Source organism: Pleurodeles waltl, chromosome 4_1 (genome assembly GCF_031143425.1).
Source record: "Pleurodeles waltl isolate 20211129_DDA chromosome 4_1, aPleWal1.hap1.20221129, whole genome shotgun sequence".
NCBI lineage: Eukaryota > Metazoa > Chordata > Amphibia > Caudata > Salamandridae > Pleurodeles > Pleurodeles waltl.
Genome location: NC_090442.1, coordinates 998651551 through 998670846, shown reverse-complemented (window position 1 = coordinate 998670846; position 19296 = coordinate 998651551). Strand labels below are relative to the sequence as shown.

At 44.1% G+C, this 19296-nt stretch overlaps 1 protein-coding gene across 1 annotated transcript in view; it reads right to left on the bottom strand.

The window, feature by feature from the left end:
* Positions 1–19296, bottom strand: part of COG5 (component of oligomeric golgi complex 5) — a 1306288-nt gene that overhangs the window by 38273 nt on the left and 1248719 nt on the right. Inside the window, exons 21-22 of the mRNA XM_069229832.1 lie at positions 16021–16147; positions 8042–8121 (exon numbers count right to left, since the gene is read on the bottom strand). Of these exons, the coding sequence (XP_069085933.1) occupies positions 8042–8121; positions 16021–16147 (207 nt within the window). The remainder of the gene's footprint in view (positions 1–8041; positions 8122–16020; positions 16148–19296) is intronic.

The window sequence follows — 19296 nt, the reverse complement described above, 5'->3', positions numbered from 1 at the left end:
TATATTGCATTGTCTCCCTGATTGCTGGTTGTTTTGATCAATGTTTCATGTTTATTAATCAGTAAAATGCAAAATAAAGCTTTTTTAAATAAAAAAAAAGATTATGCACACCACAAAAGGGGAGCAAGTTGAGTTTAGTTTAGGGTGTGGGAAACAGAGAATGTTGTCAGGCCTTTGACAAGGCATGCTGCTTGCTATGGATGGCATGTCAGATGTCCCATTGCAGGGCCTCGTAGCCATGGGCATGGCACTGCCACAATACAAATATGAGAATATGAGGGCTTGGATGGTTCTCCAGAAGGAAGCTTTTCACTTTCATGAGTACAGAGGATGTGCCGTTTTGGTCTGCTTGGCAATGTAAACCTTGATTGGTGTAATGAATAAATCAAATGAACTTGGCATTGGGTGATAGTTGGGGGTTGAATCTGCCCAGGTTGACATCACTGAGCCTGGTATGGCAACAGATTGTTGGTGTTGCTGAATAGGAGGAATTCTGTCATGGTGGGATGCATTTTATGTAGGTGTTGGACATCTAGCACTTGAAAAGGTGCAGGTAGTGTTTCAAGCATTGAATATGGGGAGGATAGAAGACTTTCATGTTGTCTCTGCCATTTGCATATTGGCATGTTTTAATATTGTTGCCAGTCATTACAGTCCAAGGGCTGCAATCGAGAGGTTGAAGATGACCTGGCAAAAGTTGGATCCTTGCAGAACTCTGCAGCTGATAAAGGTGCTTTTGGCATCAGGAAATACCAAAATGGACAAATGGTGTCAGGTGGATTGGTAGGAGTACCACTGAAAGACTTTGCCTGTGAATCCCATTTGGGACATGAGAGTGTGGATGACAGTGGGATGATCAGCTGTACTGAATGTGATGTATATGTCCTGAATTATCAGACAGCAGGGTAATATGCATCTTTGATCAGCAGAGTGTTGTCTACAATTTGTTAGGTGGCTGTCACAGTGCTACAGCTATATCTGAAGCCATATTAGCAGTTGGCAGGAGATGGTTGACGCTGATGTGATCTTGCAGTCAAACAAAGTTGACTTTTTCAAGGATATTGCCGCTGATGGGTAGACAGATGATGGGCCAGATAGTTAGCAAGGGTATCAGGGAGGGATTCTTAGTGTGTGACAAAATCTTGCCCACCTTGAGGCCTTAAGGGAAAATTCCTTGGATGAGGGAGCAGTTGACTATAGTGAGAGGGAATGAGAGAGCTTGTTCCAAGTGTGTTGTGATGAAGGAGGGGAGAAAGACATCCTCTTTACAGAAGACTGCTTTGAGGGAATTGAGAATATTGGTGAGAAATGTGAGACAGAATACGTTAAAGGATGATGATTGCGGTGGGCTGTGTAATGCAGTAGGTAATTGGGGAAAGAAGACTTGGTGCCAGCATTGTGCTGCTAGATTATCTGTTTTGCTTTCTTTTTTAAACTGAAGGACAGATTAATCACATTGCTGTGGTTTATGGAGAGTAGGATTAAAGGGTGGGGGTTAGGCAGTAGATCGGTGCAGTTGCTTTATTGTTTTGAAGAGAATCCTACTTCTGCTCACTACTAAATTGATGATGTGGGTGTAGCATTAGGCTTTCACTGCATGCTCTGTAAGTCACTCGTCAGTCAGTTGGAGGAAAAGTTGGTCCCACTCTTCATCCCGTTCTATGTCAAAAGCGGAGAGACAAGTAAAGGTTACCATACTCTTCAAACTGGAAAAGGTTCTAGGCACTTTCCTGGACAGTCAGCAAGTAGGCAGTGCTTTTATTTCCCATCCAGTTTATTCTTTTTGGCAACCTCTACTGAGTATCCAGGATGATGTGATCCTGAGGGGAGCCTGCTGCAACTAGACAAATGGATTGTGACCTTAATTTTAGGACATCTGTAGAGTGGAACCGCCAGTGTAAATACTGAGGACATAGAATGCAAATCCTTCTTTCTGGGCGCGTTTTCATGAGACATGTTTTACTATTGTTCTATGTAACGTTACTCAACTTACCAACCGCTGAAAGGCTGAGCTGACCATGGCAGGATTCAAACTCATAATATTCAGACTACAAGACATATCACTGGCAAACATTTAAACCATTAAGTCATCTTGTCACCTTTTTGTCTTAAGAACTGCCATTACTTCAGACAAGGCACCAGGTGACTTTCTTGTGGACTACCACAACATCAGGCATCCATTAGTGTAACCAAATGTCGCTCTCACGGAGCCAGGCATTTTTAGATGTAGGGAAATCAAACTAGAGCTATCACACTCATTTTGGATACAACCGAGTTGCGATCATTATGTGTACAGTGCTGAGTAGATGTTGTTTAACTTTTTTCTTAATCTACGATAGAGCAGTTGTAAATGATGCTCGAAGTGTCTGGAAAAGACTATATCAAAGAAGACTACAGGGCACTTCCTTTTTTCAGTCTGGTATAAAAAATTTCCAGCACTAGGTAGCTTAAATTTTTTAAGTGGAACTGTAGTTGCGACTGGAATGTTCAAGGTTTGAGTGTAGAGCTTGGAATGTGATGATTATGGAATATGAGTGTGTGTTTGTTGGTGTGAACGGTGTCGGTTGGATAGCTGCGTTGGATGGAGAAATATCATTTGCTTATGTAAAATGAACATAAGAAAAACGTTACTTTGAGAACATCTCTCCCGTAGTAAACCCCATAATACACAGCTGACAAGCGGGAGTTTCACACGAACCGGCAGGGAAAGAAGATAGTCACATTACAGGCACGAGCTGGAGGCAGCGAGGTGTACTGCACTTTTCATGTAATATTGGCTTTTGCAAGCACATTTTGTAACTGTGTAAACTAACAATGGTGGCTGTGTTAATTTGTTGTTTTGTCAATCAGCAGCCTTGAGTGACCAGCGCTGACCACATTTATTATGTTAGATTATTGAAAAGTCCGTTATTCATATTGTTCCTTTCCAGCAAAATGTCTTGTGTTTAGCCATCTTTTCCTTTTCTACACCAGCTTGGTGAACTGGAGGTGGAAAGGACAATACTGGATTATCTTTTTGAGGTATACATTGAGGTCTTAGAACGTCCAGTGTGCGAACCACTAAGAAACTCATTTTCAAATGTTACATTCAGGGGTCCAAGGGCTCAAGTGGTTTGATCTATCACCATCTTTAACACATGCTTCCGAGAGACTGGGAACATGTAGGAAGATGACTCGCGGATATGGGAATGATTAACACTGGTTTGAAATGCTGCAAATCCTATTCACGGAGCCAAGACAACAACCACAATGTTGCTGTGCTGAATCACTTGCCGAGACATGTGACTTTGTACGTGTTACTATGAATAAGTCACCAGGTACCACCTTCTGAGGAAAAGCAAGATAGGAAGGTCCGCACAGGAGGAATTTTTCAAGCAAGTAGAAATAAGAGTGACAGTTTTTGTACTCCAGAGGTCTGGAAAAAGGTGATAAGTCTTCCCCAAGCACATGCCAGCTGTAAAAAAAAATGCAGAGGTGTAGCTTCCACTGGTGCAGCAGGCGCAGCTGCACCAGGGCCAAAGAGAGTACCAATAAACCCTGCTTATTGCTGTATTTCACAGTTCAAGCAGCGGAGAGGGGCCTCATCTCCTTCCTTGCACTAGACCTTTTTTGGGCCCCAGTCCAACTAGAACTTCCAGCCTTGCCCCTCTGGTGGATTTTGAGAGTCAAAAAATGACAAAGTCCCAAGGTCGTATTCTGGACGGGTGTAATGTGGCAAATCTATCCCAGCAGCGAAGCACCCCCACCAGCAGAGAAATCCAGCTTAGTCCTACTGAGAGCGTTTGGGACCAAAAAAAGTCTGATTCTGCAGGAGCTCAGCAACAGTGTATCAGATTTAAGAACCCTCCTTGGCTTTACCCTTTTGCTTTATCCCACTGGACGACTTTGAGCTTCTGAAACAAGGCAAAGTCCTAAGAGAAAAACTTAGATTGGTGCAACAAGCTTGGTTCACCCTCTCCTCCTTCCACCCTCTATCGCAGTCAAACTGAATTGGGAGTTGTGTTTTCTTGCTGCTTTTTACCTCAAATTCCGATCCACGGACCCATTTATAAAAAATAAAAAAATTGTGTTTTTCCCTTATTACCTATATAACACGTTTGTATATTCATTAGGGCATTTTTGTTTCGTTTTCTTGACTTTACAATTGCTGCTGGTACTTTCCGAACATAAAAAACAAATTTCTCCAGCAACTGCTTGCTCCTTATGCTATAGCTACCAGAGATGAATAGAACATTTCCTTAGAATAGATCAGTGCCCTAACAAGGGTGTGTTAGTTAAGCTGTAACCTAACCAGGGCCTAAGTACTATTTTGGTACCAGAACCCCTTTTAGCTGGTCTGGCTCCATAATGAAAATGTCCCAGGAAAGGGCAACACAGCTTGACTGCGTCTCGTGTTCATTTTTTGGAAAGGGGTGATGGTAAACATGAGGTATATGATGTAGAATGTTAAGTCACTTGCCCCAGTAAGGATTTAGGGTGTGTGCTGGTACCAGGATATTATGGTGAGGTATCAGAAGAAAAATGGAAGGGGGGGGGGACAGGGAAAAAATATAACAATCGTTAAAACATTCACTCAGCATGGATGACATGAGAACATTTTGAAAGGTGATGCTCAACCTTTTTAGAAACTTCAAGAGGAACTTGCTGAAAGAAATGATGAAATTATTTGAGGACACAAAGTAATTCCTTCATTTGACAGCCACAATGGGCCTTTGGGTTATGTGAGAGACTGAACGAAGACTAAGGGCTGGTTTAACAAAGGCAGACAGGTTGGGTATGTGACTGCACAAAAGCAATAAATCTTCAAAGCCATGTATTATTCTGGCCTTTTCAAGTGAGTTTCCACAGGTGCACTGTGCAAACTAACTATCAATATAATGGACCCTTTTGCTGTACTGGCACACGGAGAACCCTATGTAACAGACCATTTTCCTACGCGGTCTGAGGTTAAAATAGTGAAGAGTATAAACTCAAGTAGGTTCGCTGAACTTCTAGGAAGCATACTTTACCAGATAGGCGTTTCACCAGAAATTATGTGGACAATGGTGTCAAATAAATGTCTTGTAAGGTACAGTGTTTTCTAAAAGAACTGGTATTTGGCATAAAAGTGTATATACGTTTCACCTAGAAGGTCAGGTGGAGAGCAGGAGTAGTGTTGTGAAGGAGGCAATCTATTCAGTCTATCTTGTTTATCAGAAATCTCTTCAATCTAATTTGGCTTATAGGAGGGCTTTTGATCCTGCTACAGGTAGGTCCCCATCTCAATTGTTGTAAGTAGGTTAGCCACTCCTAAGTTATGTCCATGAAGGTTATCAGAATCTGATGGTTTGCATGGAGAGTGGGTGATCTGGTTGGAAGGTGCAATCAGGGCGCTTGCAGCCACATGTACAAAGCATTCTTCTTGTTGCAAACGGCCCGATTCACAGAATTGGGCCATTTGCAACAAGAAAAAAGCATTTTGCGATGCACAAAACCAATTTTGCGATTCTGTAATCTCTACTGAATTGCAAAAAGGGTTTGTGAGTCGCAATTAGGAAGGGGCGTTCTGTTCCTAATTGCGTGTCGCAGTGCGATGTATGTTTGTTTTGTGACCGTGAATGTGGCCCTTAGTGACTATACACTTGAGCCTTCCTTGATTTTTATTAATTTCTTCCTGGCAAGTGACACTGTGCATGTCAGATGCTCGGGTTATCTGTTTACAGTTAGTGTGCTATTTTCTGTTGTGTGGTGATTGAATTTGTTATTGATGAGGTTATACAGGTGTAGTAGGTGGGTTTGGTAATAGTTAAGTTCAAGCTATGAAAATATATAAGGGGGCGTACTTAGGGTACTCTTTAAGGAACTAGTAGTAGTAATATACAGTTTAAGGAAGTTTTTTTTAATTCTGTTGCTAGGGGTGAGTGTGCTTATTTGTACTGTGAGTGAAATGTATGGATATTGGTTAAAGAGGGCATAATACTATGTGATGTGTGAAAAAAAAGAGAGGTGTGTTGCATTCTGTGGCATTTGGAATGGTACATGTGCTAAATTATAACTTGGAATCTGAGAAGCAAGAATTGTGGCATGCTTCCTCCACTCCCACAAAGGGCAAAAATTGTCTATCTTCTCAACTGAGGTTGGGATTTTATTCTTTAGACATTGCGGTAAAGGGGAACAGATATGTTTCAAGGGGATGTCGGCCCTAAATTCTAGGAGGTCAACATATTTCCTGCTTGCTGTTGCAGCTTCTTGATGCTGTTGCCTCTGGCTATACCACTGCTAAAGGCTGTAGGACGTTCATGGATTTCCAATCTCTCAGCAAGAGGCATAAATGGGGAAAGCTGAATGCATTTTTAAGAAAATGCTTAGGAGTCAGGTAGGTGAAGGAGGCTCTGGGGAGCCCTGGGTTTGGGTCATCTGGGAATTTAATTCCAGAGGTTTCAAAATGAAACTATCAATCAAATATGCAATTTCATAGCAGATAGAGGTAGGCCCATCCAGCATTTTCAAACATTTAGGCATTCATTTTGACCCTGGGGGTCTTTTGACCATCAGGGTTAATGTGGCGCTATCACCACCAACAGGCTGACGGTGTATACTGCCACATTATGAGCCAACCCGCCACATCACCACTCATACCGCCATGGCAGTATGAACCCCCAGGCCAGAGATGTTCATCTCCGACCCGATGGCCCACAGAATACTGTCGGCAGTATTATGACCCGGCCTACCACCATGGTTTCCGTGGCGGTAGCAATGCCACAAAAACCATGGTGGTAGGGCCTACCGGTGACAGGAAATTCCTGCCCTGTCACCGGTAGATAGCTACCCCAACCCCCCCTGCAATCACCTAATCCCCGCACCCAAACTCACCCTCCCACCCACCCCCAATGCAAACATACACACCCACCACCCGCCTCCGATCCATTCACACACACACCCCCACCCCCTCATTCACGCACGCACTCGTAGACACACACACACTCACGACACCCATTCATACACACGCAGACACGCACCCACCACACAACTGCCCCCACAGCCATACACGCACACAGCCACACACACTCACATCACCCCCACCTAGTCACAGCGCCCCCTCCCCGCATACATGCACACAGACACGCACACACCCATTCACCTACACTACCAGACACTCATCCACTCACACTCTTCTGTACACACATTCACTCATACATACTCATACGCATTCATGCATGCATACACACTGACATACTCACACGCATACACAGAGACATCCAAACATACATGCTCACACGCATACACACTGACATGCAGACACGCATTCACTTCACCATTCATACATGCATTGACTCACATGCGTACAACCACACATACACCACAACACTCACATTCACACACATTTACACACACACGCAGACACCACACACTCACACACAACAACCCCCAACCTCCCGTCCCACCTCCCCTGTCAGACGATCACCTTACCTGTTCCAGGGAGAAGGTCGTCCGTCAGGGAATGGGAAGGGGCTCGACTACCGCCAGCAGTGTTCCGCCAGCAGGACACCGCCAGGCCATATTAAAGGTCTTAATACGGCTGGCGGCGTCCTACTGTGGGGGAGGGGGGCAGTGCAGGTGGTAGTACCGCCAGGACACCACCGTCCGTCAGCATGGCTACTGCCGGATTTACGCCCTAAGGGTGGTGGAAGTCCAGCAAGGTCCATAATCTGGCGGACGATGGTCGCCGTAGCGGGGGTATGTAGGTGCCCATGGCTTTGAATACCACCAATGTCATAATGACCCCCTCAGACTGACTTTTCAAATATGAAAACTTAGATTTTTTTTGATCTGCAGTAACTATCCATATACTTTGAAAGTTAATTTTTGGTGGTTCGGGCAATTGTACAGAAGTGCACTGGCTTACTTGTGTATCACATTTTAGAACTATATGATAAAAGGTATATAAAAGCAGGGCCAACAAACGAAAACATAAGAGCTTATCCTCACAAATACTGTGTGCAATTTAGAAACATTATTTGGAAATACTTGTACATATTTGAAGATAAAACAATGAATTTACCTTATAAGAATAAGCCTATCTTTCTCAGATGGGTGGTCATCAAGCCATTGTGAGTATCGAGCAAACGACCATTCTGCTCTCTGTTTTAAGATTAAAAAAGAACAGTTTTAAGAGCCGTAGCTAGATTGTGGCTTTACCCTGATGTTTGCGCAAATAAAACAAGCTATTTTAGACAGAAATTATATACTTTTTAAATGAATGAATGTTCAGCGCTCTGTGGATGGAATGTAAAATCTGCTTGGTCACTTCCAACTACCGAAAAAGTTAATTCTCGTAAAAGGGTATCCATCATTTAAGATATCATAGGGTATGAAAGTTAGGTTGTACATCAGAACAAGCAACAACACGTAACACTGTTTCCCTGTTATGGCGCCACTCACTAACAGAAATGTGACATTACTCGCTAAAATAGATTGGTACTTAGTCTATTAAAGTACTAAAGATCGAATAATGAGTTGGCTTTGCAGGGATTAACGCAGAAACTGCGAGAGTATATTTACCCCTTTATGTGTGCTTTAAACATTCAAACTACACAAGCTTAGACCATCTTCTAAAACACAACAATGCCCAACACTTGGAAGAACCAATAATACCTTTTGTGTTTTACCATATTTTAATCCGTTTTTTTGATATATAAAAACTATCATCCAAACAAAATAATATGCCTCCTAGAGTCAATGTGCAATCTATGAAACCTACAGTGATGTAGTATGTATAGTATGATCTCAAGGGTATGATTTAGCAGTCGTCGTTTTTACAGGTGGTGTAGGAAAGTACCCTCTTTTTGGCATGTTTACCTCCAGGTTTTGCCTGCTATCAGTATTCCTAGAGTGTTTTCACTGGGATCCTGCTACCAGGACCCGAGTGATTGTGCTCACTCCCTCTAAATTTGGTTGTCTAGGGCTTTGCACACCCCACAATTGGCATACTAGTGCCCCCTTATAAGTCCCTAGTATATGGTGTTTAGGTACCCAGGGCACTGGGGCACTAAGGGTTCCCCATGGGCTGCAGCATGTATTGTGCCACCCATGGAAGCCCATGGAAAATGTGTCTGGAGGCCTGCCATTGCAGCCTGCGTGAAAAGGTGCATGCACCCTTTCACTACAGGTCACTGCACCAGGTCACTGTAAGTCACCCCTATGGTAGGCCCTCCAAGCCCAGAGGGCACTGTGCAGGTCCCTTTGTGTGAGGGTACCCCTGCATGAGCAGAGGTGCCCCTGCAAACTCCAGTTCCATTGCACTGGACTTTGTAAGTGCAGGGAAGTCATTTTACCTGTGTACTGGACACAGGGCATTACCTGAGTCCAGCTACATAACAGGAACTCCGAACCTGGGCATGTTTGGTATCAAACATGTCAAATTAATACCCCAGTACTGTTGCCAGTATTGGTTATATGATTCCATGCACTCTGGGGACTTCTGAGAGGACCCTGAGGTTTTCCGGGCAGCCTGCCCTGCTGCCACCCCTCAGACAGGTTTCTGCCCTCCTGCTGCTTAATCAGCTCAGGCAGGGGAAGGAAGAACAAAGGACTTCCTGTGGGGGAGGGAGGTAACACCCTCTCCTTTGGAAATAGGTTTACAAGGCTTGGGAGGGGTAGCCTCTCCAAGCCACTGGTTAGCTTTGAATGGCACATTTGGTGCCCTCCTTGCATAAACCGGTTTGCACCAACCACGCACCCAAAGTCCCTCCTCTGGTGCGAAACTCGACAAAGGAAAGGGGAGTCCTCCGCACCTGTCCATCACCACCCCAGGGGTGGTGCTCAGAGCTCCTTCATGTGGTCACTTGATTCTGCCAACTTGAAACCAAGATGTGCAGAGGCGAATTGGAGCATCTGAGTGGCCAGGTCCCTTTTAGGGCTATTTAGGGACTCCCGTGAGGGTGGGTCCCCAGATTTGACGTGCAAGATTCCAACTGGACTCTCCAGGAACTGACAATCTGCAACTCCAGCGACGACTGTGCTTTGAAACATTGTTTCTCCGGCTCCTTCCAGCAACTGCAACTGCAATCTTTCCCCAGCTGGGCATCTTCTGAAGTTGGCAAGATTCAGCCTGCACTAAGAAGCAAGAAGGAATCTCCCTTGGAGTGAAGGAGTCACTCCACTGCATCTGCAGGCACCAACTGTAACAACGATCGACTGCGTGGGTCTGCTCTCCTCCAGAACTGCGTGGATCCTGCATCACAGGTGGTGGTCTGGAGTGGTCCCCTTAGTCCTCTCTGCCAGCTGTCCAACTTGGGAGACGGTAAGCCCTTGCCTCTCCTTGCAGGACAGTACCCCTGTGCACCTTAACTCTTGCAGCTACCAAGGTTTGTTTGCTCTTGCTCCAAGGGATCTTCAGGCTCTGAGTAGCCCGGGCCCCCAGAGCTTCTTCTTGCAAAGCACAGTCTCCTCTCTGCTACTCCAGCGACATGGGACTCCTCTTTAGGTGTGCTGACTGGGCCTCACTACGACTTACTGTGCCTGCTGCCAGTGGGGGCTGCAACTGCTTCTGTTGGCTCTCCCAACTGCTGAGGGTCACCTCGGAGTCCCCTCCCTGGGTCGAGTCCCCTGGCCCTTGCTGGTCCCCTTCAGCCTTGCAAATCTTCTTTTGCTTCTCTTGCATTTGCCAAGGCTTGTTTGTGGTCCTTCCGCACCACTGACCATCTGCGACACGATAACCAACATGGGACACCATCTGCACCTCTCCAAGGACTCCTCTTCGACTCCTGGGCTCCACAGCCCGTCTTCTCCCCTCCTCGACCTGGTTCTGCATCCACAGAAGCGTGGGTAGTGGCTCATGCCCGCACCAGACAATCCATTGTGGACTGGACTCTGTCCCCTTCTTTTGCAGGTCCTCTTGTACCGTAATCGGGAGTCTTCAAACCGCTGGGTCTCCCACATGGGAAGTCTTCCTTAGTGTCTTCTGTGACTTCTCCTGACTACTTCTCACTTGCTTATGGCCTCTCCTGGATCTGTCTGCACACCCCACACCCTACTACTACTACTGAGTAAGGAGCTTAGGGATCTGGAAGCCTAACATTGCCTAGCCAGGTAGCTCACCTTTAATATTTAACTCCACCGCCATGTATTCATGCAGTTTCCTAGTTTTTAATGCTGGCGGCTTAGCAGGATCTAGGCAGGATAATACTATGTCCTGGTAGAGCAGCGGATGCTTACCGCCATTCGGCTAGCTGGCCACTCATGTCCTCGTTCAATTAAGATGTTATTTGGAATGTTGTTATAATGAACTATAACTCAGAAATAAAACGGTTTGGTATTAGGTGGTATATAGACTTTACACAGAAGGGATGTATGAAACGTCAACCTCTCACCACGATCTCAGCCTGGCCCTTTAAAACCGTCCCGGTATGGATGGGTAAGCATTATCTTCACATTAGGCCATCCAAGAGTGACAGTGTTCTTCCTGGCATTCTTTTGAGTTTTGACTGCTTGGTACATTTATTCGGTACTTCTTAATTCATAATATGAATTATATGATATGCTGCCTGCAAATCTATGCTGTTTTTTAAACTTTTCTCCCTCTTTCCGGAGACACCGGAAAGCGAAATGTCTAGAACCTGCAATTTCCAGCCGATTTAAAAAAACCGAGCCGTTGTTAACGCATTCCTATGACAAACTGGGGGTTTAGGCTTTGATTCTTTTGCAGCTATATCACTAGTTCTTCCCTCTATTTTGTGTCTTCCTCAATTTACCTTCCGAATTAGTCTTGGTATTTCCCTCCGCTATTTGGATTCGGTTTGGTCTTTCCTATTTCTCCCGTATTTAACCGTACCATACACGTATACACAATGGCTTTCGAAGCATCATGTTTAAATTAATTCACAAACTTTCCCCTTCCATACTATTGTAAACTTAATATTTAACCCTCAAAGAAACTTAGGGCCAGATGCAGGAAACTATTTGCGAGTCGCAAACGGCAAAAAATGCCATTTGCGAGTCTCAAATTCCAGTTTCCAATGCAGAAATGCATATTGCGAGTCGGGACCGACTCGCAATATGCATTTCAGAATCGCAAATAGGAATGGATGTTCCCTTCCTATTTGCGATTCGGAATTATTTGCAATAACATTTGCGACCGCATATGCGGTCGCAAAGGGTGTCGCAGTTACCATCCACTTCAAGTGGATGGTAACCCACTCGCAAATTGGAAGGGGTCCCCATGGGACCCCTTCCACTTTGTGAATGGACCCAAAACTATTTTTTCAGGGCAGGTAGTGGTCCAGGGGACCACTACCTGCCCTGAAAAAATACCGAAACTAAAGGTTTCGGATTTTTTTAAGTGCAGCTTGTTTTCCTTTAAGGAAAACGGGCTACACTTAAAAAAAAAAAAAAAACTGCTTTATTTAAAAGCAGTCACGAACATGGAGGTCTGCTGACTACAGCAGGCCTCCATGTTTGCGAGTGGCTAGTTTGCGACCCACCTCATTAATATTAATGAGGTGGGTCATTGCGACCCCATAGCGACTCGCAGACGGTGTCTGAGACACCGCTCTGCATACCAATTTGCGAGTTCAAATTGCGAGTCGCAGGGTCTCGCAATTTGCAAGTCGCAAATTGGCATTTTGCTACATCTGGCCCTTAGTTTTATATTTGCGCCTGATGTTAAATTCCAAATCTTGTTGTCAAACAGGTGGCTCATACTCTGTGAAATGCACATCTTCCAAAAACTCTTACTCTCATATCTGACATTCAAAAAAATATATAACCACGTTTATTGATTATACAGACCAGTTCCTAAACTGTGTGCGCAAGACAGCATTTAACTTAAGAACAATTATGACGGAGAATCAGGGCCAGTACCTTCTCGGCAACAAGTCATTCAATAACTGATGGCATCCCAACAACCACAGGAACCAGCGCTTCAAATTTTGTTGTCTTCATTTTCTTCTTAGTTCTCATCAGCGCATAAAGTATCATACAAGTCTCTCCACTTGGATATACTTTCTTGTGCTTTTTCATTTGATCTTACCCTTACCAATCTCAGCTTCTCCTCCAACAGCTATTCCTTTAGGGTTCGCCTCCAACCCTCGTACGAGGAACGTGTATCTACTTGCCATGAGAAGGGACAACACCAGTGCTTAATTTGTAAATAAAAAAGTGCCGTCCTCCTCTTAAACATGCGGCTGCTGCACTTAAATGTGCGAGTTTGAAATACTGAGGCAGCGTAATCCTGAAGCCATCTCGGGCCTCTCTATTCAATTTACAAACATTCCCTGTCCCTTCAGCTCACTCTTGAAGCTTTCTGTTTTCTCCCTTTGTAACACTATTTCGTCCTTATCTTATTCCGTTTTTCCCATATGTGTCTTTTGCTTGCAGTTAATGCTTGAGGCAGAAAAATAAGTGCCAGCCCTCAAAAATAAGTGCTGGTGCCCTGCAACGGAAACAAACCAAGCACTGGACAACAGATAAGTTTCATAGTTTAACTTACCCCTCTTGGAGCAGGAGCGAAGCCCCAAGAAAAAGTGTTTCAGCGACAAATCAACCACATTGACTATACCCGCTTATATTAAATCACCCACCACTGGGCACTGCCACACCAGATGTGTGAAATCTGCCTGCCCTGTCTGACATCGTGTATGATCGCCCGTGATAATCCCCCTCCTACTCTTCTCCTGGCATTGGCTACCCAGGTCATTTTCCTATTTGGCCTCCATCTTCAGTGTGGGTTAGTAGGGTGGTCTGGTCACTACATATCATTCCGTACAACAGTCTGCTCCCCTCAATCAGCACATGCCGCTCTGACAGAGTTTGCCCAGGAGTCAATCCTATGGCCAACCTCCTATCCCCCACGAGCTGGAGAAAGAACAAAAACTGCCCGAGACTTTCTAAAGTGCTCTTGGGATTCCGAGAACATCAAGGACCTCTCTCCAGGGCTTATATCCGCCAGTAACACTATTACTCAACCCAGTGCCTCATAAAAGCCTACGCTGCAGCTAAAGAGTCAGAAATATCAAGACGTTCTACAGCTCAGCTTCCTTCGCAAATGGAGTGTCACCTGCAGTTCTCTGCTAGACGTGTGACATTGATCTAATCAAATGAGCAGTTCCCTGTTCTGCCCCATCCCTTTTCATAACAAACATAATCGGCGAAGACAACCCCCGACCCCACTGGCCTCCCTACAATATTTTTCACTCCCTGCTGGGGGACAGATCCTGACACTGCAGCAAGTGCTGGGGCACTAAGTGGTAGAGACCAAGATCTGGTAGTGTCAGACCTGCTCCCCCTCCACTCTTTGTATGGGAGCTTCAGTGCCACCACGTTAACACTGGGGCAGGAATAAGCTCTTATGAGTGTGGTCAACCTACTCTTCAACACCATCAGTACTTTTCCACAGATGTTGGGAGTTAAACATTTTGCTGAGATATGACTGGATTTGATGCTTCAATTATTTAGTGCAGTCAGTTGAAAGGTTGAGTCATTTTTCCATCTCTGCAGTTCGTATGGTGCACAGGCTTAAGGAGGCTGAGGTGGAAAAGGAGGCACAAACTCTTGGAATACTTTCTGAATGACACATCTAATATTGTGAGATATGGAGATTGTGGGGCTCCCCCTTTCCAGTTTCCTTGTGGAGTTCCTCAAGGATCCTCTTCGAGCCCCACTCTGTTCAACCTATATGTAGCTCTCTTGGCAAACCTTGTGCTCTCATTCGGCTTCCAATTGTCATCTTATGCTGATGATACCCAGATCATCATTTCCACCATGGATGATAGAGATAGAGCGCCCAATAGATTTCGGCATGCATGCAGGAGGTGAGTGGTTCAATGTCAATGATCTGGCTCAAAATGAATGGCGAAAAAACAGAGATTGTAGTTTTTGGGGATAAATAATGCCATCTGCAAAGAGCAGTGGTGGCCAGAGGGTTGTGGCACCTTACCTGTTCCTGTTTCAGTAGTGAGAAACCTGGGGGTTCGGTTCGATAATCTGCCATTTGACCCCCAGGTGAACAGGACAGTCAGTGAATGTTCCTGGCTGATCTGGATCTTGAGGAAAATCCTCCCTGTGCTTCCACAGGAATTAAGGACTTGCGCAGTCCTAGCCCTTATTACATCTCAGTTGGACTACTGTAATGCGTTGTATCTTAATATCAACTTTCCTTGAACAAATTACAAATGATCCAAAATGCGGTGACACGCTTAGTTCTTGGATTGCTCAGACATGTCTTTGTCTCATATAGGCTGTGTCTACTGCACTGGCTTTCAGTAAGAAAACGGGTGGCTTTCAAAGCCCTCTGCTTGGCGCATAAGGCCCTGTTATTTTCAGGGCTTAGGATTTCTTACAGCGGCTTTGAACTTGTATGTACCCGGTGGTCCCCTGAGATCAACAGGGCTTTTTCTGGTTGGTATCCCTCGGACCAATAAGGTCAGATCGAGCCTTCTCCGTAGCAACGAGGAAATTGTGGAACTCCCTCCCGGACACCGTTCGTAGGACGGGGGTACACCTGGTGTTCCGCAAACAACTCAAGACATGACTGTTTACTTAGAAACCATGCTTGCTGACTCTTTACCTTCCTCAGCTGTTTGCTGCCTTTATTTGCAGCGTTTGCTTAAGCAGAGTCCGGCGATCCCTCTTTTTTCCCAGCGCTTAGATACCCTTGGGTAATATGCGCTTTATAAATGATACAAATACAAATATTTCCAATGATCTCTATTTTTAAATCCTTTGTCTAACATTCTCATGCATTCAACAATATGATAAATCAAAATCCCCAGTGTTAGCAGTAGAAATAGCTTGCCTTTGTGTGTGTACGTTAATCAGAAATACTGTTTTAATATTTGCTGTAAGTAGATGGTTTGCGTAAAGCTTCTCTTTTTCACATAGCTGTTCACATCGTATTAATAACAATATACAAAAAAGGTCGTGCATTCGAACTGTGACTCGCAGGATGCATGTAGCTTTATACAGTAGTTGCCTTACTCGCTTCTCAGAATCTGGCCGGATTTAGGCTGCTGTCACTTGTAAGAGTTAATTATTGCCGTTTACCTGATAAGGTGATTTTAATTCAGGAGGCGCCCTTGTGAACAGAAACTGAAGAATGGTGCTGTATGGAATTATATCCCCGATTGCAGGGCTAGTGGCAATGTGTTCGCTTGTTTGGAACAGAAGTGGTCTGGAAAAAAGATAAAAGACTGTTTAATGACTAGGCCACTCACAAAAGAATACGGTTCAGAAAAAGCAGTATTTTCATCAAACAAAAATGAAATTGGCGTTCTTAGATTACAGCCTCACCTAAATTACAATGATGCATTAGTCAACATTCCCTACAAGTGATTTGGAGAGCTAATGGCACGCCAAAGGCTCACTTATCGCAGCGAGTGATATTTTGCAAGGAATATTACCCTTTACAAAGCAAATACAAATTTCCCATTTGTAAATGTTTTCACTTGAATTCCTCTTCTGTCCAGTCCACGCGTTGGAAGGTACCTTCCTAGAAACGCCATGAATAGGTGGCCATTGACTGTACTAAACCCCATTTACCAAGGATTAAAATCTGCCGATTGTAAGGTTTAAACATTGACTAAAAAATAACGTATTCGACCAATATTATGTAGCTTTTTTGCCATAGTTTACTTTTGACAGTAAAGTAGATTCGGTTTTAAAACAAGCCTAGCACTGCCAAAAGGCCAGCTGTATACCCGAGAATGCCTCGTCGGCCACTGGTCATTTAAGGCATGCTAGAAATCATCACACATGACCCCTTTGACTCATTCTTACACTCGTATTTCCCTCCCCCCGCTAACTCCGTTGTTTTTATTCACTTCCACATCTTGCACTCCTATATCCACCACTAACTCCTTGTTGCTTTCATTCACTTACCCATCCGCAATAAAACACACAATATACAGTATGAGAATTAAAGCACACAAAAAAACACGACGCCGACTAAGTGTGGCAGGCTCACGATTGCAATAACAAAGTTGAACCTCGTGCTGTCTTGCAATCGCATTGTACTCAATACGAAGTCATACTAAAGTTCCAACATGGCCTTCATGTTTTGAAGCATTGGGTAGGCCATGTTTGAACAGTGAAACAATGATACACCGTAGACAGTACCATTCGAAGATGGCTACCAGGTGTAGAACCTCTGGCTATACTGTGGATTCAATGTGATGCAAGCAAGTGGATGAAAGGGGAAAAACCTTGTCACTGAAGCACACACACATATTTTCAGGCAGATGTGTACATACGTTCTACAAAATGCTGTGATTCACAGTATCATAGAGCCTGTGGCTAAATCGGGCTGTCCATTGCCCCATACTGCCATGGTTTGAAGGAGAGTGTTCGGGCTGCCCATTGCCCCATACCGCCATGGTTTGAAGGAGAGTGTGAATGAAAGTCACACAGACTATTGAAAGAAGACGACTGACCGAAAGGTAGGTAGGTAAAGGTATTGGTTGTGTGTGTGTTTCCTAATGGTTTTCTTTATTAAGAGAGCTTGGCAGATAGTTAACCTTGTCAAGAGCATCCAAACAGGGTCTTACAATGATTATAACATTGCAAATCATGTACCTCCACATTGTTGCAAGGAGTAATCAACACCAACGCCCTTGCTTATTAAGGTAATCTGTGAGATCCCATTTCACAAAATACCTACATGCGTTAACGCAAAACAATCCTTCTTTAAAGGCCTACTGTTTTTTCATAATAAATATATAAGGCCTACAGCTTTTCCTAATTAAAAGTTGGGCAGGGCACTTTCTGCAGGGTCACTCCACCTTTAGCCTGCCTTTGCTGAACCAGTTTTTGTTGGTTCTTAGGACTCTTCCTTTGAAAACACGGTAAAGGTGGTATGCACCTGAATTTCATATTTAATTTAGTTGCAAGTTCCAAGTATATGACACTACATGTACAGAGGACCTGTAAATTAAATGCTACTAGTGGGCTGCAGCACTCATAGTGCCATCCACTATAGTAGCACAGTGTAAAACATGTCTCAGGCCTGCCACTGTAACCTGCAGTGAAGCTTTACACTGCCATTTCGGCCTGACAAACCTTTTGCCAGGCCTAAACCTTTCTTTTTAATACTTCAATGTCGCCCCTAAGGTGTAAATTAAAGGTTTATGGGGCAAAGCGTATAGTATTTAAAAAGTGAGACATGTGTACATAAGTTGTACATGCACAGGCAGTGAAAAACTAAAGTCATTTTTCACTGTTGTAAAGTGATCTCTCCCATTGACTAATTCTGGGTTACTGTAGGAAACTGGGTTACTGGTTGAAGGGGGAGAATCCCTACTCAAGCAGCAACCACAAGTCTGGTCAGGGTGAAACACAACCATTACCCCAAATTAACCTGTCCTCAGTCCACTGGTGGCTTGGCACAAAAACAGTCTGGCTTAACTTAGAGGTAATGTGCAAAGTATTTTTGCAGCATACAAACAGTAATAACGTTTAAATACAACACAAGAGAAAACCCACACCAACTGAGAACAAGGATTTGCAATGCAATAGGTCTTGCATTTACTTGAGTTAGATCTATTGGCATTGTAAATGAAAAGCTGGACTTTTTTGCCACACTAATTGGTCAACCCTGCTGCTTTTTTTGGTCCTTTCTCCTACATAATTCCAGTGGCCCTTCAAATAACTAAAGGGCTAGTAGGCCTATGGGAATATTTTTTTAAACACGGCCTTTAAAACACATACTACTCCCAGGTGCAAAACATATTTACTTGGCCACTGATACAGGCAACATTGCCCGTGGGGCAATGAATAAATAATTGTACTCCAAGAATGTATGCTTACTGGAACAAAATGCCCATGATTTTTCACACGCTTGAGGTCAGTCATCTCACAGTATATGAATGATCCTCAGTTAGTGTTGAACTGAAATATTAGTTATAAAATATTGACCACTAAGCTCTCTTCAAGGTTAGTTTTATAAATACACGCACACACTGCTTAAGTTTTACAGACTCAAACGTGTATAGTTAATCTAGTCAGGTTTCTGCTGTGTATTCGCAGCCTGTATCACGCTAGGAAAAATAAAACTACAAGTCCAAGAATACAAAGCAGAAATACACTAAATGAGCGAATCACGCATCGAACTAGGAAGCTGGACTACTCTATACATACTGCTGCAAGGGCTGGTTTCAAGCTGGTATCACATTATAAAAATAAAACTACAAGTCCCAGAATGCAAAGCAGAAACAAACTAAATTAGTGAATCACATTTTGAACTAGGGAGCTAGACAATCCTCGAATACTACACCAAGGATGGCTTCCAACTTAACAATATTACAGTTGGAAGGCCCTTTTGAATAG